The sequence below is a fragment of the Cimex lectularius genome, unplaced genomic scaffold, assembly GCF_000648675.2.
Source record: "Cimex lectularius strain Harlan isolate CLEC.00 unplaced genomic scaffold, Clec_2.1 scaffold16, whole genome shotgun sequence".
Taxonomy (NCBI): domain Eukaryota; kingdom Metazoa; phylum Arthropoda; class Insecta; order Hemiptera; family Cimicidae; genus Cimex; species Cimex lectularius.
The window spans coordinates 1978521-2004828 of record NW_019392679.1 but is presented as its reverse complement, the minus strand read 5'-3'; the positions used below and the strand labels follow the sequence as shown (position 1 = coordinate 2004828).

General features: G+C 36.0%; 2 protein-coding genes and 2 pseudogenes across 4 annotated transcripts in view; 3 read left to right on the top strand and 1 right to left on the bottom strand.

The window, feature by feature from the left end:
* Nucleotides 1-2471, top strand: part of LOC106661614 (metabotropic glutamate receptor 6) — a 48089-nt gene extending 45618 nt beyond the window's left edge. For both annotated transcript variants that reach the window (XM_014385134.2, XM_014385135.2), the window contains exons 5-7: nucleotides 8-239; nucleotides 1734-1814; nucleotides 2150-2471. In XM_014385134.2, coding sequence (XP_014240620.1) covers nucleotides 8-239; nucleotides 1734-1814; nucleotides 2150-2259 — 423 coding nt within the window. In that variant the 3' untranslated portion in view covers nucleotides 2260-2471. The remainder of the gene's footprint in view (nucleotides 1-7; nucleotides 240-1733; nucleotides 1815-2149) is intronic.
* Nucleotides 2472-5138: 2667 nt separating this feature from the next.
* Nucleotides 5139-6712, bottom strand: LOC106661631 (annotated as a pseudogene).
* A 4075-nt stretch (nucleotides 6713-10787) lies between these two features.
* Nucleotides 10788-17675, top strand: LOC106661602 (ran-specific GTPase-activating protein-like). Of its 2 annotated transcripts, none has more exons than XM_014385117.2 (6): nucleotides 10788-11058; nucleotides 11147-11241; nucleotides 16493-16644; nucleotides 16711-16839; nucleotides 16923-17024; nucleotides 17089-17675. In XM_014385117.2, exons 1-6 carry the CDS (start codon nucleotides 11029-11031, stop codon nucleotides 17259-17261), a joined length of 681 nt encoding a protein of 226 aa, XP_014240603.1. In that variant the 5' UTR covers nucleotides 10788-11028; the 3' UTR covers nucleotides 17262-17675. The 2 variants fall into 2 exon arrangements, with proteins under 2 accessions (XP_014240603.1, XP_014240602.1); XM_014385116.2 differs by having other exon boundaries at nucleotides 10795-11058; nucleotides 11129-11241.
* Nucleotides 14716-14794, top strand: LOC112126470 (annotated as a pseudogene).
* Nucleotides 17676-26308: the final 8633 nt, after the last annotated feature.

Sequence of the window (26308 nt, the reverse complement as noted above, 5' to 3'; positions counted from 1 at the left end):
CTTGTAGGTTGTGCTGGAGAGGAATAGGGATGCTTGTCTCGCCTTCGGCCTCAGCGCCTCTGCCCTGGTCGTTTTCCTTGTAATGTTCATGCCGAAAGGGAGACAATTGGCTGCAATGGGCAAAGAGGGAATGTACTTAGAAGATCGAGAAGACAAGCTCAGCTCTTTATCGAGGCCCGCGTCGCCAAGCTTCTTCCATTTTAAACCAGTTGCAAAGCAGCACCCAGTCAATACCTTTGGTAAAGAAACAAAACAATTGTGTCAAGCCTTTCTAAAATTAGAATTCTCAATATACTATACTGCGGTTATTTAATTTCTACTTATCTTGGCCAAGAGTTGCTTTATGAGAAGCACTACGCCAGCTTATGTTTATTGGCTTATTGCGAATTCAAAATGGGGAGTTTGTATGAAGTAACTTACCAAAAGGTCCCACAAAGTCAAATTTTAGAGAACCTCAGTGGCCAACTGGTTAGGGCATTATACTAATAACTTCCATGGTAATGGTTTTGGGTTCGGATCCCGGCAAAGCCTTTGATATTTTATTTGAAAATAATGTAAAAAGTACTATAAAATGGTCCGCAACACCCAACGGATTGCCCTCCAGTAACATGAATTTACTTTACGATCCTACAGATACAAGCGCAATTAAAATTGTATAGGGCATTCCACCCTCTAATATCATAAGCAGCTCCTACATGGCAATCAGTTATGTTCCGTAAGAAAAACAGTAGTGAAATTGAGAGAGTGCAAAGATTATTTCTTTTGCGCTTAATAAAGTACCGCACCATTTGTTACAGCGCAGTGTGTGTTGAATCTGCATTTCGACTAAAGCAGGAGTTGTTCGAGCTTGATTTAATTCAGAGCGGACAGGTGGAAGAATGAACGGATTATTGCTAGAAAGAGCTATTTGTTTTAAAATATACTGCTTATCCAGTGATCCGGTTGGATTCTGAGGAGACATGTGAAATAGAGGACTATACGGTTTGAAGTGGAGACGATCTCTTTGTTGGTTGTGCCTTCATGGTAATTCGACAGCATCAAGTGATATTTAGGATGGGTTATCGTCTTGACCCAAATTAACAAGCTGAACAGCTAGCGGGTTACTGGTTTATGCCCGCCGACTGACAGCCGCATCATCCTGGACTCTCTCATGGCTGGACAGAACATACAAACCCATAAGAGCTTGTACAAGTTATGATGGAAAGGTCGATTAGATGGTCATGAAGGTGCAGATCATTTGGGAAAAACGACGTTAAGACAGCGGAACATCCAGGGAGCGGAAGATGGAGGAAATCCACGAATGGTACTCTCACGAAGGGATTTCTTCCTCTGTTGTATCTCGGTCGCAACGCTCAATCCGAATTAAATCTGGCAAGATGTCGGCTTATCTGCACAGATCCAGAATCAGCGCATCTCCGACTTGCAAGTATCATCTGTCCTATGATGAACCAGACTGTTGATAATCTCTTTTGGGATTGGGAGAATCTCTGACGAGCCAGGCAGCTTTCATGCATTTCGCTGGCCACCCACTAAGGCAAAAGTACTTCAAAAAAGATATAAAGGATATTTTTATTTACCTCATTGATAATTGTTGGTAATTTCATGTAGTGCTCTTCTTAAGCGGAGCATGATAAAAGAAATTATTTAAACCCAAACACACATAGAGAAAGGCTACATCTTAGTATTAACTTATAAACTTATAAACCTAAACTAATAAAAAATTAATTTTACAGATCGAGTAGCTTTGGTAGCTCCACCTCCTAGTTACGGCCATCATTATTACCCGTACTGTTATTTTCCAAGGCCTCTACCAGGTTGGTTTCATTTATAAATCAAGATTAGTATTACACTTCTAAACCATATTCCAGGTTTAACATCAGCCCTAAAATAATAATATAGTTGACCTTTTCAGTTCAATGGGCACAATAGATCTTTTTAGGTCGAGGTGCAAGAGGCTTTGTGATCACCTCTTTTATCATCTATCAGTTCATTATTGTTTGATTAAAGAAATAACTTGCATAATATTGTAAGGATGATCCACACTTGCATGTAATCTGTAGTTTCTCTTTAGTTGGTTTGCTAAATCTGGAAGTGAACCGTTTTAGCGATAAAAAACCATGAATGTAATAAACGTTATTTTCTTTTGAAGGAGGAGCAAGCTTCGACACAAGTATGTACACAACGGTGGAGCGAACGATGAGCACAAATCCGAATGTGTTCTTCCATAGGTCAAGCGTACATCCGGGAATGATGTACTAAGCTAAACGCTGAACACTGCGTTACCAGCAGCGATCTCAAGTCGGTTTCATCGACACAGTTTGCCCTTTCTGTTATCAGTTGGTAAATCGGAACGATGAAAACGGGACTAACTACAAGGAGAAAATTTACAGCACATTGGTGTAAAATATGTTTAATGTGAATTGTTTGTATGTTTCCTTCTTTAAAAACAAAATATATATAATGTTATTTGATTTAAGCTCATTACTAAATTTATTTCGCCTTTCTACGATAGATCGACCATCCTATCATAATTGTCTATATTGGACACTTTGACAAAATTACCTCGTATGTTACATGATGATTATTTCGATGAATATACACTGACAGGCAAAAAATTCCACCCACTTGTAATATAACTTGATTTGTATATATTTTTATACAATAATCAAAATTGCACGTTTTTTTAACGTTTAATAATTGACCCTTTGTCTAAAAAAGAAAAAATCGTAAATTTCTAAGGAAAAAAATTGACGGACAGATAAAATTGTTTTAATTTTGTTGTAGATTTTTAATTAACACTTCAATATTGCGTATTTTCTCCTCTTGCGTTAATTATATCTCCAAGACGCCTTGTCATACCTTCTACCAGTCTAGAAACGTATCTTTGCTAGAGGCTAGCCCATTCTTCACGAAGAGTCCTTTCAAGATCGTGAAGTGTAACAGGAAGTGATGGATGTGCTCTTATTCGTCTTTTGAGGTTATCCCATAAATGTCCGATGGGATTTAAGTCTGGAGAACAGGCTGGCCAGGCTAAGACCCTGATGTTATGCTGTTGAAGGTACGTTACCATGCTAGCGATATGTGGACGGGCGTTATCGTGCATTAGAATAGGATTGTCGCTGATTCCATCGAGGATAGGCATGATGTTCCAAAATTTCATCCTCATAACGAGTGGCCGTCAAAGACCGTCCACGAACAACAACCAACTCTGTGCGACCCTCAATTGAAATTCCCGTCCACACCATCACTGAGCTATGTTGAAAAGGTTGGCTCTGGGAAAAATTGCAAGCTTCGTACCTTTCATTTCGCCTTCTTTACACTACTTTCATGCCCATCTGGAGATCTTAGATCAAATCTACAGACATCTGTAAAAAGTACAGCAGACCAATCGTCTAAAGACAACAGGCTGTGTTCTCGAGCAAATGGGAGTCGTGCAACTCTGCGTGTTTGGTCAATTTTGTTACTCTTACGGGGCGAAAAGCCAACAGTCATACTGATTTAATCTTCTTTGAGCAGTGCATTCAGAAATTTGGATACTTCGAACTTCCTGGAGCTGATGAATCGCTTGAACAACAGTAAGCTGTCGGTTTTTTTAACGCTTAATAATTGGCCGTTAACTTACTCAATAGTGAGATTTTCGAGTGACCTTTGTTATTGCACTTATGATTCCAGCTGTCTTTGCTAATTAATCTGTAGCAGCTGATTAGTGCTCTGACCTTAACCTCAATGTGAAGAGGAGTGGTATTGGTTATGATTTCAAGTGCTAGGGCGGGTGTAATTGAAAATGCTTCTATCATCATCAAACAACCTAGTCTTTGAAATCATCTTATTTTGTTACTGTTCCCTTTATTTTCTAGACCTTTCCACCATACTAAAGCTGCGAAAAATAATCTAGGCAGAATAATTGCAGTATATAGCCATTTGGCTACCCATGGTTTGATACCCCATATTTTACTGACAATTCTCCTACATTGTACCATTGATATTGTCCCTTTCCTGTATATGTTGTTAATATGACCTTTCCCATCAAGTTTCCTATCAAGCGTCACACCAAGGAATTGGTTGAATCCACTAACTTTCATTCTATGCCCTGAAATTTAGTGTTTTTAAAATTACCGAGCGTTCTTCTTCTCCTAAACATTATCAATTCCAGTTTAGCTGGATTAATTGATGAACCTTTGTCACAACACCACTCATAAAGCAATCCCATGGCGCTTTCCATCAGAAGTGAAAGAGTCAGGGGATCCCTACCGGTGAGCATTATGAACTATCATCTGAAAATAATTAACTGTTGAAGGTAGAAACCTGAATTATTCAAAAGTTCTATTAAGCTGTTTACTATAATTAACCATAAACGCCCATCTGAAGATCTTAGAGCAAATCTACAGACATCTGTAAAAAGTAAAGCAGACCAATCGTCTGAAGACAAATGGCTGTGTTCTCGAGCAAATGGGAGTCGTGCAACTCTGCGAGTTCTGGTCAATTCTGGGCCTCTTACGGGGCGAAAAGCCATCAGTCCATACTGATTCATTCTTCTTCGAGCGGTGCGTTCAGAAATTTGGACACTTCGAACTTCCTGGAGCTGATGAATCGCTTGAACAACAGTAAGCTGCCGGTTTCCTAAAATTTTCACAGTCAAAAAACGACCATCCTGTGGTTGTTACCCTAGGGCGACCAGAACCAGGCCTTCTATGGTAGGACCCAGTTTCGTAGTGAACTCCGACGGCAATAGCCGCATACCTGACGGAACATCCATCATCAATAAGTACCACACCACGCGCAACATCCTCAGCACTAAATGGCACTTTTAAGTTTAAAAATTGATATTAAGAAAAGAAGAAAGCTTCAGGATTCAAATAAGACTGAATAAACTTTTTAAATTCCGTAAAAAGAAAACATTGAAAAATCGTTTATCCTTGTTTTGGATTAAGGATTAACTGTGTTTACCACTACTTGATATTCCAAATTTAAAATATAGCATAATATTTATTGAGAAAAATAATGAGACAAATTAAGGGCAGAATTTTCTTTCATCGAGAAAAAAATCAATTGGGTGGAATTTTTTCCCTGTCAGTGTAGATACTAGGAAGTCGGGGAAGTACTGTTGGAATACACACCATTATAATAGAAAATAATTATGAGATAATAAACGTCGTTTATTACAATAGTTAAACTAACATAAATTTATTATCCGACAGTTTTCATTTTACTCAAGGAGGACATGAGAAGTTGTTTAATGTACAAACTCCTGCCAAGTCTCTCTTCGTCAAGTGCCTCGAGAGTGTGTTCTGCAGGTGTTTCCTTCAAAATTTTAGGCAGCATCAACTGGGAAGGATGTTGGGAAATTGAGATCTGCTGGGTGATGGGAGCGGCCTGTACGTCGGTCTTGGGCTGGTCGGGGTTACTCGGCGCGGGTGCCGTCCCAGGACTCTTCTTCGCCACTTTGTCCGTGTGACGCGAGGCCCTGATGTGCTGCCGCTCCGCCGTGACAGGAGAAGAAGTCTGGGACCTCCTCACGACAGACAGATGGGTGAGGAACTCGGCGATGGGGTCCGCGGCGTCGCGGGCCGGGTTGATCGCGGCGATGGCTCCCGCAGAACCGAAATGGACGTTAGACCTCCGACCCCTAGACGGCATGGACCTGGTCGCAGGAAGGGGTATACGGCGGACTGCGTGCCTCGAATGCGGCTCGTCGAAAATGGACATGAGCTCTCTGGGAGGGTTGCGGTGCTGTAAGTTGAGGTGGCCGACAAGGTCTTCTCGGCTCACGTTGACGTTGGGCCGGCTCACGTTTCCGGCGGCGCAGATCGGGCAGATGACGTCGAACGGCGACTGAGTGTGCTGCGAGTTGACGTGCTCGATGAGGAGGATCTCCGTAAAGCCCATTTTCCCGCAATACGGACATGTGTACGACTGTGTGGTTTCAGCCGAGACGGTGTCTCCTCCGTAGTAAAGCTCGTAGTCGTTCCTCGTCAATATGCACTGCATCGGATGCTCTGTGATGTGCCTGGCAGTAACGCACCCTTCTTCGTAACACGTCGAACACAAGTCGTAATCGTAGCAAATGAGGCATTTGTACCTTTTCCCCTTGAAGTTGCTCTTCAGACACGAATCGCAACTCACTCCTTCGTGACGGGACATTATTATTTTGCAAATTTACCTACATCTGTTTCCTTTTGAATTAATCAATATTTTAAAAAGTGCTGCTTTTCGTATTGCGAAGAACCTGTTTTCACATCTGAATTCGTCATCCCTCAACACCTTAAACGAATAGCGTTTCAGTAGATTAAACGTGACTTCAATAAATTCAATTTCATCGATTTATTTGTAACTAATGTCGAAAAATAACTTCCTTATAACAAACATTGTGGGACTGTTATCATATGGGCACTACAAATTATTTAACTATGTCAAAAAATATAAAGATACTAAGTGAAACAATGTTAGAATTCCAATAACTTCGTGCTAGACTTTATGAATTAATTACTTAATTTATAAAACAATTGACTTCCAATTTTACACTTTCTGAACAAGTATTTGTGATTTAACATTTTCTTTATTAATCATTTCCCTTGTACTTGCTTTATAAGTCGTTGAGCTTGTCTTGTCTTCTTGACCGTAAAATCACCTAATCACTGCAGCCCGCAGTTCTCAAGCCCTGGACGATTTCTTAAATATTTGTTGACATTTTTTTGCTTAAATAAATATTTGTAGACAAATAACGTACAGCTGTGTTAAATTTCTATTAAAAATTTTTTTTTAAAATTATTTTATTTAACTCTTGTGTATATACACATTATGTTTTGCTAATAAATACTGATACACAGCACACTCAAAAAGTGTGATTAACATGGCATTTGAGGGTGGGTCCTGCCCTATGGCAGTCCACACAATAATTCACTGGAGTATAATAATTTGAGATAAATAAAGATCTCATTAATAAATAAATTAACCTACTTTTTTGTTTTTATCTATAATCATATAACGTCAGGCGTACGTTTACACTAGCACTTATTTACATTAACACATATTTACAATCTGTAGTCAGTATGATGCTTTCTTTTTAGCCGTCTTTGTTGGCGGGGTGGAGGCATATTCCCTGGAATTTGTGCAATTGCCGGATTCGGGTGGGAGTCAGCTTTGGCAAGCATCGTCGGGTATCTCTTCTTTAGTTCGTCTTCTACCGATGTCAACGATATTTCATGGTGGAGCTGTTCATTCCTTACGAACCAGGGCGCGTTTGTTATTAACCGTAATACACGGTTCTGCAGCGTTTGTATCCTTTTTATTTGCGAGGCGGATGCAGAACACCAAATGGGCGAGCCATAAAACCAAATTGGTTTTATTAGGCTTAGATAAAGGAGTCGCTTAAGTGGAATTTGAACAGAATTGCTAGAGAGAATTGGTTTGATATTGCGAATACGCAAGCGAATTCTCGTTACACATGAGGATATGTGGTTATTCCAGGTGAGATGAGAGTCCAAGTGCAGTAAGTATTTATATGAGTCCGCTTGAGGTTAGTTTCACCGAGTACTATATGTGAGGGCTTTGAGGTCTTCTTATAAGTGAAGTTAATGAATTTGGACTTAGTTGAATTCAGCTTAACTTTCCCCTTGGACGCCCAATCATCAATTTTTTGGCGGCAATTCTGCATCCTCGTTTCTGCATCACTGAGCGTGATACTTTGGGACAGTACTGCTTTGTCATCGGCAAATTGGGCTATTTCGATGTTGCTATCTGCTGGAAAGTCATGCTCGTACAGAATGTAAAGGAGGGGTGCCAGAACACTTCCTTGAGGAACACCCGCTGAGATGCTGTGTACTTCAGAATTCGCTCCTTTATAGCTGACAAAAAATTTTCAGTCGGTCACATAAGACTTCACCAGCCGGTAGTTTGTATCGGGTAGTAACTTTTTAATCTTATATAGCAGGCCCTCATGCCACACGCGATCGTAGGCCTTTTCGGTATCTATAAATAAACCTAGACAATACTTTTTTTCCTCATAAGTTTGTAGTATTTTATCCACTACTCTGTGGAGTTGCCACGGACAAGAATGCGATGCTCTGAATCCAAATTGGGTGTTCGGTATTACAGGACTTAAATAACTCAGAAGCTTTGGAAATATTAGTCGCTCGAGGATCTTCGATAGTGCAGACAACAAACTTATTGGTCGATAACTGGTATACCCCATTCTTTTTTAGCTTTATGTATAGGTACCACTTTAGCAATTTTCCATTTTTTTTGGAAAGTATGCCGTTCGAAGGATGCCATTGTATATTTGTGTTAACAGTACGAGACATTTTCTAGGCATATGTATCAATAGTGGCCTTATGATCATGTCCATACCTGGTGCTTTTTTTTAACTTTCTGAATTACACGGTGAACCTGAGATGGAGTGAAGAAATCAAAAAACGGTGACAATTGCAAGGGAGCTTGAAGAGATTCCTGTACCATTTCCATTGTTTGAGGATTGTCAATGACATTTGGCTGAAACTGCTCTCGGAAAAGATGCCCGAAAATTTCAACTTTTTCCTCAGGACTGGTCGCCCAGCCAGCTTGAGTTTTAAGAGGAGGTATATTGGAGGATTATTTTTATATCGTGTATTTTAACTGTTAATGCATTTCGGGCCACGACCCTGGTTCCTCTTCAGATGTACAATATTTTTTGTTAAAGTAATTAAATCTAACTTCCATTTAGCTAAATAGTGTGGTATGTACATAATGAAAGATTTCTTACTGTTTTTGATAAAAATATGTGTTTATTTATTATGATAAACTATTGTAGCTCTATAGAGAGAGCATGGACGTGGCCCGAAATGCATGATCAATTAAAATATATGGCATAAAAATAAATGGTGTTTAATTTTAAAAAATAACCAACTTTCTAGATTTAAAAGATTTTTACTGCCAAAATAATTTAAAATTATTTTAAAAAAATTAAATTTGAATTTATTTTTATATTTTATTTGCATGCTCCAATAAATTACTACATGCTGAATACAAAACTTTATTAAGAGTACAAACAGATAAATACAATCATCGGTACTTATGTATCGCTATACATGTACGCTATATATAGCACTGTGTCACATAAAGTCGATAGAATTGAGGAACCCATGATGGTGGCCAGTTATCCCCTGAAGTTATGACGTATCGCTCAAATGGTGATCTCTGTTTCTGGAATAACGAACAGAAGTTGTTAAGGATGTGATCCTATGTTTTTGTTCAGCCAGTTTTTTGCATCGACATGTAGGGTCGTCTATAATGCGGAATCGATAGAAGTAAGCTCGGTTTTTCCCATGGCATGTCAGTACTTGAGTGGTTTTGTAATTTAGCTTGAACTCATATTTTATACGATCAGCTATCGTCGGAAAGAACCTTTTGATGTGTTTCCGTTAGGTGCACACGTTTTCCCATAGTTTCAAGCTATCCTCTCTTGTTATCCTGTACGTAACTACAAGGTATGGTATGGTACAGTGGATAAGGATACTAGGAAGAAGGGTTTGTACTCCCCAGGCACTGCAGCCTTCTGGTTTAGTTCCTTAGTTCACTGCAATAGACTCTTTCTTCTTAGAAGTATCAGGTCATTGAGTGTCGTTGCCACAATTTCATTCCCTAAGTTTTTTCGTATGTTAGGTTGAATCTCCATGTTGCTTCGCCGTCGAAGATGATATGGGTGTAACTACAAGGTACTTGGTGGAAGGCTATTTCTGTTTAACTATTGGGTTGTCCGGAAAATAATGCAGGATTTTAAGNTGGGAAATTATTTTGATTAAAGAACATTGCTTTAAAGTAACTAGTTTCTTTTTTTTTGTTTAATACCAAAATCCTGCATTATTTTCCGGACAACCCAATACTTGCTGTTCTTTAGCTAATGCATCAGCTTCTTCAAGCCAGATGTTTCCGCAATGAGCTTTTATCCATTTTATAGTCACTCAGTCCATATGTATGTTCCCGGTCGTTAGCTTGATTTCTTATTATTTCAACCATCAAGAAACGTTTTCGTTAGTCTTGGATTGAAAACAAAGAAACTTGACTGTCTACCCTGTTCTTCTGCTCAATTTTTGGTTATTTTCTGACCATCATTCACTATTGGGCAAGTTAAATTATAAGTAACATGTGAAAGCGCCGCACGTAGGCAAGCCTCACGTAAAAACAAACAAGCAGTAGTGCAAGCAGTTTCTAGTTCACAGGTTTTGAAAATAGATTTTTTATTAACATACACATTTTTATATAGTATTTTTATTACAATATGATTCTCGGAACCTGTTTTTCTTTTTTAACCGTTTCACAAGTTCGTTATCGCCCTCGGTAATGGGCGGATACAAAGCCTCCTCAGTGTGAATGGTCTTCTATCGTCTCTATTGTCTTTTGACTATTAATTGTATCTTTAAATCTTTAAAAATAAACAGGTGGCCCCTCTGTTCAATTCAAATGTAACGTTCGCGAAAGGCGCGGTGACGAAAGTTCTCGATATTCAAAATGTGTCTAGCCTTAACGTTCCTACTTCCTTGTCGCAATTTGTTTTTATTATATTTTAGAGAGATTTTGTACCACGTATTGTACAAATAAATAATAAATAAAAAATTTAAAAAAAGGGAAAAACTCATTTCCACGTGTTCCTGTTTTCCTTATCGTTTGGAATTGCGCCTTTTAGAAAATATGCGAATGCCTTTTTTTGAACTTTTTTTATTATAGTGTTTTAATTAAAATAAAATAGTCAGGACTTCAACATAAAATCATGGGTTTGTTTTGTTTTATAAAAGAGATTTTTGTCGTTAGAGTGAATTTGTTTCGTCAAGGCAACACTGATTTCGAATAGTCTGCGTTCTGTGATAGAGGATAAGAAATACCGCCAATACGTATTCCACTGTCCTGAATGTGTTGAAAGTAGAATTCTTGGAGTGGCGGATGAAATCATCACCGATTTACAAAAATCGCTAAGTCCTTCATTCTTCTATAACTGACAAGTTATTCAGTGTTAAGTCCACAGTTCGTCTTGGTCTCATTCCATTGGCACGTGAGAAAATGAACAATTCAGAGACTCCGAGCGGAGAAGTAAGCATTGGCCGGCATTTTTCTTGCGAGACGTAATAAAACTTTTCTTTTTAAATATTTGTGTTTAAAGGATTTGGGAATTTTTAAGGAGGGCGATCACGATCCTCATTTCGAGCCCGTCATCATTCTACCGGAGATAGTTGTCAATACTTTCGAGGAGGACGAGTCCATCCTGATCAAAGAGTGAGTCTCAGAAGTTTCACCTAGGTTCATTGATAAAAAAAAAAAACACAAATTGCACCTGACAATAACCCATGTTTTGTTCTTAATGTTGACCTTAATAGACCTTCAGCGGGTCGAGATGTGTATGATTTCATTGCCTAAAAAATTAAACCTTGTTTTATTTCATTTCTGTATTGAGCGCCGGGTTTCCAGCCTGTGTACTGGCCAGTTTACATTTATGCACTGTAACCGTATGCGTGCATGTTCATTGATAAAAAAACAACACAAATTGCACCTGACAATAACCCATGTTTTGTCTCTAATGTTGACCTTAATAGACCTTCAGCGGGTCGAGATGTGTATGATTTCATTGACTAAAAAATTAAACCATGTTTTATTTCATTTCTGTATTGAGTGCGGGTTTCCAGCCTGTGTACTGGCCAGTTTACATTTATGCACTGTAACCGTATGCGTGCATGTTCATTGATAAAAGATAACAACACAAATTCCAACTGATTATAAACCACATTTTGTCATGATTGAAAACTGTCAGGGTCTTTTAGACAGTAACCTTTTGAGTAAATAGATCTCCAATGTCATGATCTTTATAATTTCATTCCTTAAACCATTAAATCTGGTTTGAATTAATTTCTCTATTAAGATCTGTTTTCCGGCCAGTTTTCACTTGAGTACTGCACATGTGCAGGTTCATTGCTAAACATTTAACACAAATTGCCCATGACAATTAACCACGTCCCATTCATATTGTCTGTCTATACAGTCCTAATACACCTGCAGCTAGTCTTGATGTTTATAATTTCATTTTTTAAACAATTAAATCATGATTTAATTTCTCTATAAGAGCCATGTTTGTCAACTTGTACATCGGGCAGTTTGTACTTCTGTAGTATATGTGTCTAAGTTTGTTCACTGATGTAAAGCTAGCACACTTTGCACCTGACAATAGCCCATGTTATGTGGGAAAAGGCCTAAATCTCATTATAAATGTCAATAAATTTGAGAAAGCTGAAAAGTGCTCTTCGAAAGAAACAATGGGGACCCAGTAATTCCTGTAAAACACTCGACAGGTTGAGCCTTTGCTTAAAGGGTTGCAAAGTCAACCAAAATATGTTTTACTGTCAGAATGATATGTTCTCCCTGGTTTTGATATTTATAATTTCATTCCTTAAACAATCAAACCATGTTTTACTTCATTTCTATATCGAGGGCTGGGTTTTCCATTTTGTTCATAATTGAAAACTCTAAGGGTCTTTTAGACAGTAACTCTTCAGCTAAACAGATCTGCAGTGTCATGATCTTTATAATTTCATTCCTTAAACCATTAAATCTGGTTTGAATTAATTTCTCTATTAAGAACTATGTTTTCCGGCCAGTTTTCACTTGAGTACTGCACACGTGCAGGTTCATTGCTAAACATTTAACACAAATTGCTCCTGACAATTAACCACGTTCCATTCATATTGTCTGTCCATACAGTTCTAATAGACCTGCAGATAGTCTTGACGTTTATAATTTCATTTCTTAAAAATTAAATCATGATTTATTTAATTTCTCTATAAGAGCTATGTTTGTCAGCCTGTACATCGGGCAGTTTGTACTTATGTAGTATATGTGTCTAAGTTTGTTCACTGATATAAAGCTAGCACACATTGCATTTGACAATAGCCCATGTTATGTGGGAAAAGGCCTAAATCTCATTATAAATTCCAATAAATTTGAGAAAGCTGAAAAGTGCTCTTCGAAAGAAAGACTGGGTCCCCAGTAACTCCTGTAAATCTCTCGAAAAGTTGAGCCTTTGCCTAAAGGGTTTCAAAGTGGGACAGTCGACCAAAATATGTTTTACTGTCAGAATGATACATTCTCCCTGGACTTGATATTTATAATTTCATTCCTTAAACAGTCAAACCATGTTTTATTAGTGCCAGGTTTTCCATTTTGTTCATAATTGAAAACTCTAAGGGTCTTTTAGACAGTAACTCTTTGGTTAAACAGATCTGCAGTGTCATGATCTTTATAATTTCATTCCTTAAACCATTAAATTTGGTTTTAATTAATTTCTCTATTAAGAACTATGTTTTCCGGCCAGTTTTCACTTGAATACTGCACAAGTGCAGGTTCATTGCTAAACATTTAACACAAATTGCCCCTGACAATTAACCACGTTCCGTTCATATTGTCTGTCCATACAGTCCTAATAGACCTGCAGCTGGTCTTGATATTTATAATGTCATTCCTTAAACAATCAAACCATGTTTTATTTCATTTCTGTATCGAATGCCGGGTTTTCAATTTTGTTCATAATTGAAAACTGTTAGGGTCTTTTAGACAGTAACTTTTCGACTAAATAGATCTGTAGTGTCATGATCTTTATAATTTCATTCCTTAAACCATGTTAGATTTGATTTCTCTATGAAGAACTATGTTTTCTAGCCTATGGGCTTACTGTTAGGTTGGCCCTTGGAGAACAAATAACTATTATTTACTATGCTAACATTTTATTCGTACGAATCCTCAATTACTCAATAATTTTATATTTAAACATTAATTGGAAAACACTGCAGATAAAATATGACAACAGGTGCTTAATAAGGTTCACTTTATTATACTACAAGAAATCTATATTAAAAGATAATGAACAATTTATTATCTTTACAATTACAACTAAAAGGTGTTACAGTTCCCCCAAAACTATTCTACGAACCTGGTATTGCAAAAACTACTCAGCCTGAGAGGGACAGAACACAAGGCACTCACCCAGTATCCGCAAGACGGCCGCGATCATCTTCTTTCCAGAGTTAGAACAAGACTGAATCAACGTCCGTCGTGCGAAATGGGATCCGTCTGTCTCACATTTCTTCCCTCCCAGTCTATACACTTTTTCTACAACATTTAAACATTTCTACAACTTTAAATTAAACTAAAACTAATTGTCTCTCATACACCACACTTACCATTTTGTACTTGTGTATTGCACACGTGCAGATTCTTTAATAAAAATATAGCACAAATTGCTCTTGACAATGAACCAAGTTTTGTTCATACCATGTATATATAGTCCTAATAGACCTACAGCTGGTCTTGATATTTATAATGGTCATTCTTTAAACAATTAAATCATGTTTGCGAACCTGTGCATAGATCAGTTTGCACTTGTGTACTGCATATGTCTAAATTTGTTCATTGATATAAAGATATCACAAATTGCACCTGACGGGCCATGTTCTTTCTGTTCATAAATGTATGTCTTAACCAGTCCTAATAGACCTGCAGCTGGTCTTGATGTTTGTAATTTCATTCCTTAAACAATCAAACCATGTTTTATTTCATTTTTGGTTTTAAAAAAATAATACTTTTCCAGCCTGTGTAATAGCCATTTGGAATTGTGTACTGCATGCCTGCAGGTTGATGATAAAAATATATCACATATTACACCTAATAATACTATACTACACATACACCTAATAATACAATAATAAGATCATACTTCTACAGGATCATTTTTGTAGTAAATCTTCACAAAATTTGGTTACAACAGTCGAATAATAAACCATGTTCTGTTCATAATGTATGTCTAAACCCTCCTAAACAGACATGCAGCAAGTATTGAAAAAAATCTCAAATTTTCACCGTTCAACAGGTTCATTATTTTTTGTAATTACATATAAATAATGAGTATAACAGAAAAGTTTCAAAACTTCAAAATCTTTAATTCGTGCTTATACGAATTTTAGATTGAACTAGGGCAGTCTAGTCGGCTCACAACATTTGCACTTTGTTTTGTGTTGAAAAATAAGTGACCGTACTACCCAAAAGTAGTTCTAAAAGTATGCTTCTGGGAATGAGGGGATTGTAGATAAAGCACGGTCTGGTAGGACTTCTGTCTCAAAAGATGATGAATTGTGGGAAGCTATTGAATTTAATCCGAGTCAAACGTCAGGAGCTTTGCAAGTGTTTAACAAAAGTTTGCCCTAGCTTACATTGGACCTGGGGTGATGTGGCAACTCAATAGGATCCTCAAAAGTTGACTAACTTTGGCTTCAGCATCTAAACATTTGCCTACCACAATCTCGGTACTTTATGAACCTGACCCAATCTTCACCTGTTTGGGTATTTCATACGGGTCTACAAACTGCTGAAAAATAAGTTGAGTTATCACTCCTGAGACTCAAAACTAAAAGAAGGGCATAACTGGGCTAGTAACTCATTGAGAGAAGGTTATAAATGCCAGGGGAGACTATTTCCCTGAATAAAATATTTTGAAACTAATTTTAATTGTGACAATATTAAACCCTTTAAACCCACACAAACTTTTCTGGTTACTTGGTACAATCAGCCAAAGACAGATACCCATACCAAATCTTCCCGAGCGTAGCAAGGAGATTAGAAGCAAAGCATGTCCATGTGGACCATTACATAGTGCAACTCTTAACGGGGCATGGCGACTTCAGCCAAATTGTTTAGATTTGGCCTAAAGACCAGCCCATTATGCCCCTGTGGACACGAGGAAGGAGACAGCTGAACAAGTTGTTTCAAGATGCGAAATGTATAGCATCCCCCGAACTAGATGGCTGTTTGAAACGAATACCAAGGTAGCTAACATCAATTCATTGCAAGGGATTGTTGCTAGACCAGATGGCTTTAAGGCCACCATGAGATATTGGAAGGCCGTAATGCGGCAAAAAGGCTGGCCTGCTTAGTAAGCAGTGACGCCTAAACATCATGCCATAGCTACCGAGATAGCCACATTGCTTTTCCCCCATGTTCCAGCCGGACGCCTCCGCGTGGCCCATCCTGGGGGTGCCATATTGGCACCGCTAAGTTCCGGTGGGGGAATCTGAGCTACGGCCACTAGGCAGAGAAAGCCAAAACGTCACCTGCAAAGCCCTCTCAAGGGCCTAGAAGCGGGACACGAATAGAAAAGACCTAGTGGTTACTTGGTACAATGCATGTCAAAACATTCACCTAATAAAAAAATAACAGCTCAAGTTTCAGCCTGGCCTGCCAAAAAATTATTTGGTTTACGATTTGGCCTTCTTAAGATATGCCAACCCCTGCCTCAAATGATTAGGGTCAATATTTTTGTCATTATCTGTTCAAAAATTTTTACATAAATATTCAACAAAATCTAACATTAAATCCTTTTTCAGTATATAAAACGTGTTGTTTTCTTTTTTGGTTGATATATTTTTAAGCAAAGTCTACATTTACACTGGTACAATTAACACTGGTAATTTTGATTCTGTACTTTAAGGCGGGCAAAGTTATTTAGGCATGACAGCCAAAATAATGAATGGAAAGAGCGAGGTACGGGGGAAGTAAAACTTTTGTACAATGAGGAATTGAACACCGTTCGTGTTCTCATGAGAAGGGAGAAAACTTACAAGTTATGTGCAAATCATTATGGTAAGTTATTTCACATGGGGAGAAAAACTTCATAATATACATTCGACTAAGCATGACAAATTTCAGTAACTCAGGATATGGAGCTTAAACCGAATTGTGGTAGCGATAGGGCCTGGGTCTGGACAACAGCTGCGGATGTATCTGATGGCGAACCTCACGCTGAAGTCCTGGCGATAAAATTTCAAAACACAACTGGTATTTTTTTTTTTTTTTTTTTTTTTTTTTTTTTTTTTTTTTTTTTTTTAAAGTGACAGTTTTTAATTTACATCCTTTTACAGCTGCATATAGATGGAAGAATGCATTCGATAAGTCTAAAGATTTAATTAAGAAACCAAATGGTGAAAAACCTTCCAAAGACGCTGAAAGCAGTGATAGTCAATGTTGGTTTAATGTATTCATCTACTTGAAAGTAATTGTGTAATAATGTACAATGTAAACTTTTAGATTCTTCATCTGATGATTCTCAAGATGAGGTTGTTAACAAAGTCAACAAACTTACATTGAAAGCTACAGAATCAAAAACTGAAGACTGCGTTGATGATGTCTCTAATGAAGAAGCTAAAGACGGAGTAATTAAAGAGGAGGAAAACAAAAACGCTGTTGAGAGCGATGAATGATTTGTTTAAACATTATAATTTTCTTAGTACTTGTATATAAATACTGGGTTTTTGAAAATTATTTTTAACAATGAATAAAATTATTTTTAAAAATGGAACAAATGTAGTTTCAAAAAAGATTAAGCGATCGATTGTGTAAGAAATCTGTTTCTTGACTGATCTACTTGAAATAATAATATCAACTTGATATTATTATTAATGAACCATTTGTTTAAAAATTATATAATTTCTGAGGTAATTTTGTGTACACTTGAATACAGAAGAAAACTGATTAAGCAGTTAAGTGCATAAGAAATCTGATACTTGACTGTTCTACCCATATATTGTGCCTTGATATTAAGATTAATAATGTTTTATTTCAGCTTATTAATGATACTTGAATAGTTTTTATAAATAAATAATTTTTTTATTCAACATTATGTTTCAAATCATCAATAAAAATGGCATTATTTTTTATATCGGAAATTAACTTGATTTTCTGTCTATTCTCCTGTTTAAGTATCACGAATCAGTTGCCTAAAAAAATGCAGAATGAACCCATGGCGATTCCTTTATGGGTGATATAGAAAGTTCAAGAAGTTGGATAACTGCTGAACTTCAATATAATCTATTTGCCAAATAAAATATGATAAAAAAAATACCATGCCACAAAAAATCAGCCACTAGAATAGTTGAGGACCTCATTTTTTATTTTACTATTTTTATTGATTATGGAGACCAGGAACTCTTAAGAGTGCCCATGAACACTGCAGCTTTACAGCTTATTGTACTCCTGTCTAGTTCCATTTTGGAAGCTCGGGGATGTGCCGGTGGTCTTGCATTGAAGAACATTTCATAACGGGGTTGGGATCAAATTAAGGCTCTTTAAGATCACATCCCGTTGGATCTGCCATTGATGAGTGCTGTGACGTGATCAACGCTCCCCTTATTTGTCAGAAAAATCCAGAGGTGAAAGTGGGAATTGAACCCAAGAGAGGGATCTACTAGCCGAAAGTCTGACACCTTATCCACTCATTTACCACAGATACTAAATGCTGGTTTACACAAAACCCTGCTGAATTGCTTTAGTCAAATGAGACCAAGTGCTGCTAAGAAGAATTCATTTAATCTTAAGAAAAATATTTTTTAACAGCTGCGGAGTGTCATCAAAAATGATTCCTGGACCTGAATATATCCACCATCGACCAAGATGATTGTATATTATTTGAACGTATATATTTATGTAAATATACATTGTATGTATATATTTATGTAAATATACATTATATGTATATATTTATGTAAATGTACAGTCAACCCTCCTATAACGCGGTACTCTCAGAACGCGGTTTCTATATAACGCGGAGCTGAAATTGCGACAGCCCTCCCATAACGCGGTACTCTTACAGCGCGGTTTCCGTTTAACAGAATCCCATAAGTCCCTTCCACACAGCCTATGAATGACTCTAGTAACTAGATATTGTAAGAGGTTTTAATGTGTTTTATTTTCCACGCAAAAGCACAGCCGAGATACATAAACAATATGTTTATATAAACATGCCAGCTTATCTCATAGCCGTTTACGTAAACCTCTGTTGGAAACCTCTTTTACCTCAAATGGTTCAAGCAATACAAGATGATTCTACAATTTCACTCCCAGTTTCAGAAATAGTAAACATTGCTTCTCGTTTAAGCGATGAAGAATTTGCAGTAAACCATCAGGATGTAAGAGAACAGAGGGAAGAAACTTTAGATGAGGAAGAACTGATGGAATTAATTGATGCACCTACCTCAAATGCATTAGTAAACGAAAATAAGGAAAACGAATGGGTGCCAAATCTCGATTTACAAGATGTGAAAAAAGGGCTGAATTTGGCTAAAGAATTAGAACTTCATTTCATTCAAACTGATCGTTCAACGGTGCGCAGTGCAAAGTTTAAAAGAGAGTTAAGAAATTGCTTAGCTCCCTATAGAGAGGTTTTAGTGGAGTTTGAAAAAAAAGCTACTATCGAAAACCAATGTGAAGAAGAACCAAGTGAGGAAGACATTTTGCCCATTAAAAGAAGACGAGTTAGGCGACTCATATCTGACAGCGAGGATGAGTGTTGAAAAATAAATAATTTTACAAAAGTCTTGTTTTTGTTGGAAAACAGTCTTTTAGTTTAGTTTTTGTTTCATTTTTTTTTTTTATCAATCCTTATATGAACTCTTCAATTCAATAAAAATAATTCATAATTTATCTTGTCTTTTGTATTTATTGGTCTCCGTATAACGCGGTACGAATTATGTGATTTGTACTAATTCCGAGTTTCTTATAGCGCAGTTTCCATACAACGCGGTAGACGGTTTCCATAGAACACGCTACGAATTAGCCTGTTTGTACGGTTAAATCCGAGTTTCTTATAGCGCGGTTTCCATATAACGTGGTACGCACTCACCGTGTTATAGGAGGGCTGACTGTATATATTTATGTAAATATACATTGTATGTATATATTTATGTAAATATACATTGTATGTATATATTTATACAATTGTACAAAATTAGTATTTAATTTTATAAGGTTTGAGCAGTGTCCAAGGAACCAGTATATACATACAATGTACCAGGAACCAGTATAGTCACACTATCACATGTACACTGCATAAGACCCAACATTTCAACTGACTTGGGCATGGTTGATACACAGTCTGCGTTCTACCATTTATACTTTTTAAATTCTCCCTCCACTTCACCTGCTGCACAATTTCTAGGGTTGCTTCAGAAAGGGCAAAAGTTTCACTGGCTAAACTCGTTTCAACTTTTTTCAACTGGAAGTTATTTTTTTTATTTTGTATGTGCGTTTTTCTATTTATTTAATTATTCACCCATTTTGTACGATTACACAGCTGTTGCATCATAAAATTTGTTCTACATCAGTTAAATGTAATAAAATAAAAACTTTTGGTTTTTAAATACCAAAGAGCTATTTTAAGTAATAAATTGGGTTCTGCCAACCAAAATGGCCAAGCATCGTAGTCAATGCATTTACTCTACTTTTGATTTTTTTTTCTTTGTAGTTTTTTCTATAGCAGGTTAACATACAGGGTCATATTCAGATAGATGTATTGCAGTATGATATACTGACCGATATTGAGTTGATCGAGCTTGATTTTCCATTTTGTGTCCATTGGTTTATGTTGTAACATATCTTTTGAAGGGGTTTGGAATAGTGGTTGACTTGGTCCTATTGATATCTGCATCTTCTGGTTGCATGTTTTACGCCAACCATTTTTGAAAAATCATATATATAGAAAATAAAATGTTGGCTAGTATGCTCCCTTGCAGCACTCCCGCATTTATGTGTTAATATTGGTATTTTTAACAAAAATGTCTTACTATTAGTTAAAGAAGTGATATCTACTGCTGCTTGGATAGTATTCTTAGTTCACTGCTAAGTCCTTCATGCCAGAACTTGTCAAATACTTGTGAAACAACGTGGAAGTTCAACATGAACATCCGTTACTCAGTGAGTTTGTAATGGTCAGTTATTGAATATCGATCGGTTGGGATAATTTTCTTTTTTTTTCCGCTCTGCGTTTTATACTTGTGGTTGAAAAGGATGAGAGGGACAAAGTGAGAAATAAAAATAAATATATACTATGTATTATATGTGGTCAGAAACCCTAGAAAAGTTCCCTAAATTATAATAATTAGGCATTTTTATACTTAGCATACATTTCATATTAGAAATAAGTAAAAAGGGTTTGGTAGAACTTTATATATTTAAAACTGTCTATAATAAATAATTTCATAGAAGTAGATATACCAGCCAGATATACACAGATACCAGCCAACTCTTCACATTCATAGGTCCATAGGGCAGCTGGAAAAGTTTGACTAATAGATCATATGGGAAATTTTTGCAAAAAGAATTTAATAGATTTTTTTAAAATTGAGGATTCTTTTTATTGAAAATCCAAATTGGATACTTTTTAATAATGAAATATTTGAATATATGTAGGACTTTAAAAAAAAGTAAGATTAAAAAATGATTGCTCAAAACTTTTGTAGTTTTATTTATTTATTTATTGTGTAATACACTACAGAATATTTGACTGAGGAGCGTAGGAATTAAACCGGGTAAAGAATGCGTTATCGGCATTCGACTAACCCAAAACAGTTTTTAATCAGATTATGCGAGCTCTTTCATTAGGGTGTCTACGGTGACTATTTTCAGCCGACGTAATGAATAACCGACGCAGCCCATCTCTGCTAACGACAAGCAATGTACTTCGAATAAAACAGGGTTGTTTTCGTCTACCGACAGAGTCTGTTCAACGTTTCATTTTAATCCACCCACGTGTTGCCCACTTCCGTAAATGATGGGATGTCCAAACGTTCTCACTGTCATTTGTCCTACAATGAATTTTTTTGTAAAATGTCAATTAAAAAAAAAAGCAATAACAAGTTCATTGATTTTTTCCACGTGATTTTTCAATGATGGACATTTTAAAATCAAAATTAAATTTAATCTAATAAATTTAATTCAAATAATATTAAAATAATAATTTAATATTTATTAATACATTAATTAAAATAATAAATATACAAAAATAAAGTATGAGGTTTATTTTATATAAAATCCTTCTTTTCATAACATACTGGCTTACAAAAAAAGTACTTTTTTAAGCAGAAATATAGTTTAAGTACATTCTGTTTATTTAATAATAATTTATTTGTAAAAAAAAAATTATATTTAACGTTTATTATTTACAGATTAATGTTCTTTTTTTGAGTAAAACTTTAATAATTATTTGCAAGCAATGTTTGTTGGTATAATCAATTAATGATTAATTCATTAATTCAACTTTCATCATTTTATTTTTGTTTAAAGTGTATTCTGAAGAAAAATAATTTTAGATATAGATAATTTATATGATTTCATTTATGTGTTTCACCGCTTATCCGTGGATTGCGTAAACCTACTGTATACACATACGTATATCGATTTAAAAAAAATCAGTTAAGTAAGGTTTTTTTATTATTTATTATTATTACTTGGCGAGTTCGCCCGTCGTCGCATGGGACGGTCCGGGGGTTGGCGCGCTAAGCCTCCGCTTGTTTTATATTATATATTTTTAAATATGTCAAAAAAAGCAACTCCAAACAAATACATTCGAAAATTTCCGCTCCTCTCGATTTTAGGCAGGCTCGCTAGAAAAAATGTAATTTCTATCTTAGTGTACACCTCGATCGTGCAATATGATTGTACATGTGTAAATACAGTAAAACTTCGTTATAACTCTCTTCTGAGGTCCAAGGCAAAACAGTGGTATAACCGGAAAAACACTTTTACCGGGAAATCGTAAAAACTCAGCTTAAAATGAACAAAATTTATTTAAAAACATTGAATGTATACAAATATAAAAATAAGATATAAACACAAAATGTACTTATTCAATTACATATTAGACGTTCCTGGTCTAAAATATGTAATGATACATTTTTCTGCTTAAAACATTCAACACATTTTTTGAACATGCAATTTTCCAATCCGTTTTTGTCGAAGGTCGCTTCATTTATGCCGTTGTTACAGAACAAAAATGTGCGAAGCGTTTTGATCGCATCCAGAACGTCGGTTGTTTTCGACGCGATTGTTAAAGGTCATCATCTTTCGATGCAGTGAGATGATCTTCAATTATGGTCTCCAAGTTTGAACTTTCGCTTGTCACAAGATTATCGTCAAAAACATCAAAATCTTCCAACTCAATGTCTGCGGTTATAAGAGGTCTTCACAAGCTTTTTCATTCATCTATGCTCAAACAAAAAAAAAGTCAAAAAGTTAAAATTATAAATAAGAAAACAGTGAACTCTTACATTTCTAGGTGTGCTGAGTTCCCAATTCCTGCTTTCGTGAAAGAGTTCAGGATTATTTCTTTCTTAACGCCCATGCACGCAGCGTGGAAAAAGTGGATGGCGTCTAAAATAGAATTTTTTTTGTGTGGTGATTAGTGACCGTTAGTCGATGATTATTCAGGAATGTGATAAATGTTTTATATGTTATATTATACGTTTTGTGTGATGTGATGATATATATACACTTTGATTGAGTAGAAATACTTTGATTGACTATAAAAAATATATTTTTTGCATTGTATAAATTCACTTTTTTCCACATCCTACATGTATTTGTTAAATTTAAACAATGTTTGTAAATCCCAGGCCCTGAAGATGGCACATCTACTAAATACAGTCATACCACAACTTCCTTTCACATTACCCTTCCTCACTAAATACGTAGATGATATATTGAGAGCAGTTCCCACAGATCAAATTCAAACTACATTAGATACATTTAATAGCTTTCACCCACGCCTACAATTTACACATGAAATCGAAAACAATAAAAAAATACCATTTTTAGATACACTCGTAATAAAACAACCAGATGCACGTTAATCACAGATTGGTATCAAAAACCAAGAAACACAGATCGCTACCTCAACTTTACATCGCACCATCCTCTTCATACAATAATAAACACGGCCAAAGGGTTACTTCACAGAATGANCAACGTTTCGATCTTTATTGAGATCATCTTCAGGGCCTGGGATTTACAAACATTGTTTAAATTTAACAAATACATGTAGGATGTGGAAAAAAGTGAATTTATACAATGCAAAAAATATATTTTTTATAGTCAATCAAAGTATTTCTACTCACTCAAAGTGTATATATATCATCACATCACACAAAACGTATAATATAACATATAAAACATTCATCACATTCCTGAATAATCATCGACTAACGGTCACTAATCACCACACGTTTCGATCTTTTATTGAGATCATCTTCAGGGCCTGGGATTTACAAACAATGTTTACATTTAACAAATACATTTAGGATATGGAAAAGTGAATTTATACATTGCAAAATACATTTTATATTCAAAGGCCCTGAAGATGATTTCAATAAAAGATCGAAACGTTGGCACGATAAAGAAAATGTTTTTCTGAAACCTACATCACACCCGACCGCATCTCACGATATCTGAATAACTACGTTCTATCAATTTTTCTTACTAACAATCGAGTCCCGTTACACAAACCTTCTCCTATGCATAAATTTCTAAATAGCATAACCATACTATGCACTGTTTTATATACAGGGTGAGTCATTTTTTGACACACCATTGGAAAATCAATGCGGGTGCGTTCAAATCTGACTCGAGGCTTATTTCCTTTGATTAATATGTTAATAAAAGAAAGTGAATCAATTTTCGGTGCCCCATTGGAAAATCAACGTGGGTGCGTTTAAATCTGACTCAAGGCCAATTTCTTTTGATTTTAACATTAAAAAAAGGAAGTGAGTCAATTTTCGGTGCACCATAAAAAAATCAACGTATTTTTTCTGGTAAAGTAAAAAAACAAAATAAATGTAACAATCTCCTTTGTTAGCAAATCAAAAATGTTCAAAGCATTATAATAATTTGATTGATGATCGGACGAAAAAAATACTCTTAAACCTTAATCAGATTAATTTGTGAAGAATTTTTTTTTTAAATTTTAACATTGTGTTTAATAATGTTTTAATAATATTGGTTTTGTTTATTTTCCTTCCAACCTACTAAAACTAATTTGTAACGAATGGTGCGTCGAAAAGTGACTCTCCTATTTTTTGGTACGAGACTAACAAAATAAAATGTGCCGAGTCATAATTAGACGCACCAACGTTGATTTTCATATGGTGCACCGAAAATTGACTCACTTTCTTTTGTTAAGGTATTAATCAAAGGAAATAAGCCTCGAGTCAGATTTAAACGCATCCGCGTTGATTTTCCAATGGTGCGTCAAAAAATGACTCACCCTGTATACTTTTAAGTGCAGTTCTGCATGAAATAGATCCGATGGTGTCATTGTAAATATTCAATGGGATACTATAAACTTACGTTTTCATTGTCGGCTTTGTCACCAGCTAGTGACCCAGCATGATCTATGGAAGCACAATTAATAATTTACTTGGTAGTCGTTTTACAATAAGATGTTTGATTTTTTTCACTTCATCATTTCAAGCTGCTGATATGGCTATATTACGTTTTTTCTCCTCAGATAAATCTAATGATAAAACTCTTCAATATATATTATTTCCGATATCTAATAACTAATATGAGAAATTAATTGAATCTCCACCCATATTTTTGGACAATTTGAATTGCTGAAAACTATTCCATAACAGACTATTTTTTAAGCATGCTTCATAAATTATTCGGAGAACGTGAGATGCGGCCTGGTGTGACGTAGGTTTTAGAAAAACATTTTCTTTATCGTGCCAACGTTTCGATCTTTATTGAGATCATCTTCAGGGCNTTTTAATGGATACCAGGGACTGGAGGAGTTCCCTCCTGAGTACTGCAGCTGAGCTGTACAGCTTATTGTACTTTATCCCCGGCTCCATATTTTGGGGGAGGGCTCGCAACACAAATGTGAACTTGATCTCCCGTTGTAGCGGTGTTCTTCTATCGAAGAAACTCATTTTTGAAGGGGGTTGGGACCAAATTCAGGGTCGCTGAAATCCGATCCCGTCCCTTCCATTGATGAGTGCCGTGTCAATTTCTTTCAATTGCGGCCACCGGTCCCCTTAGGCGTCAGAAAAAGTCCAGAGGCGTCGGTGGGGATCGAACCCACGACCGCGGGATCTAATAGCCGAGAGTCTGACACCTTAACCACTCGGCTACCGCGGCCCCTCTGCCTACCCATCATAATTAAATAATTTTTGTAAAAACTCATGTATTTTTGTTCTCGTTTCATTGGATTTATATTAAAATAAGAATGTTGTAATTAATATAACGACAAAATTACATATACATAGTTTGAAATAAACTACAAAAAATATGAGTGTCCTGTTCTGACGCTACTCTACGAAAATGGTGTAATTTTATGAACAAAACCATGAAATAAATTGTTAGTTAAATTTTATGAGCACAACCATGTAATAAACTGTTAGTTAATTTCATTATATCAAAAAATGGTATTCTGGTGTTTTGATCAATTTTCTATCAAACCAATAAAATTCATTTTTGTAAA

Coding starts and splice junctions, on each gene's coding strand:
- LOC106661602 (XM_014385116.2), top strand. CDS start 11,029: ATGAACAATTCAGAGACTCCGAGCGGAGAA. Junction 11,059..11,128: donor CAGAGACTCCGAGCGGAGAA/GTAAGCATTGGC, acceptor TTGTGTTTAAAG/GATTTGGGAATTTTTAAGGA. Junction 16,645..16,710: donor GTTATGTGCAAATCATTATG/GTAAGTTATTTC, acceptor GACAAATTTCAG/TAACTCAGGATATGGAGCTT.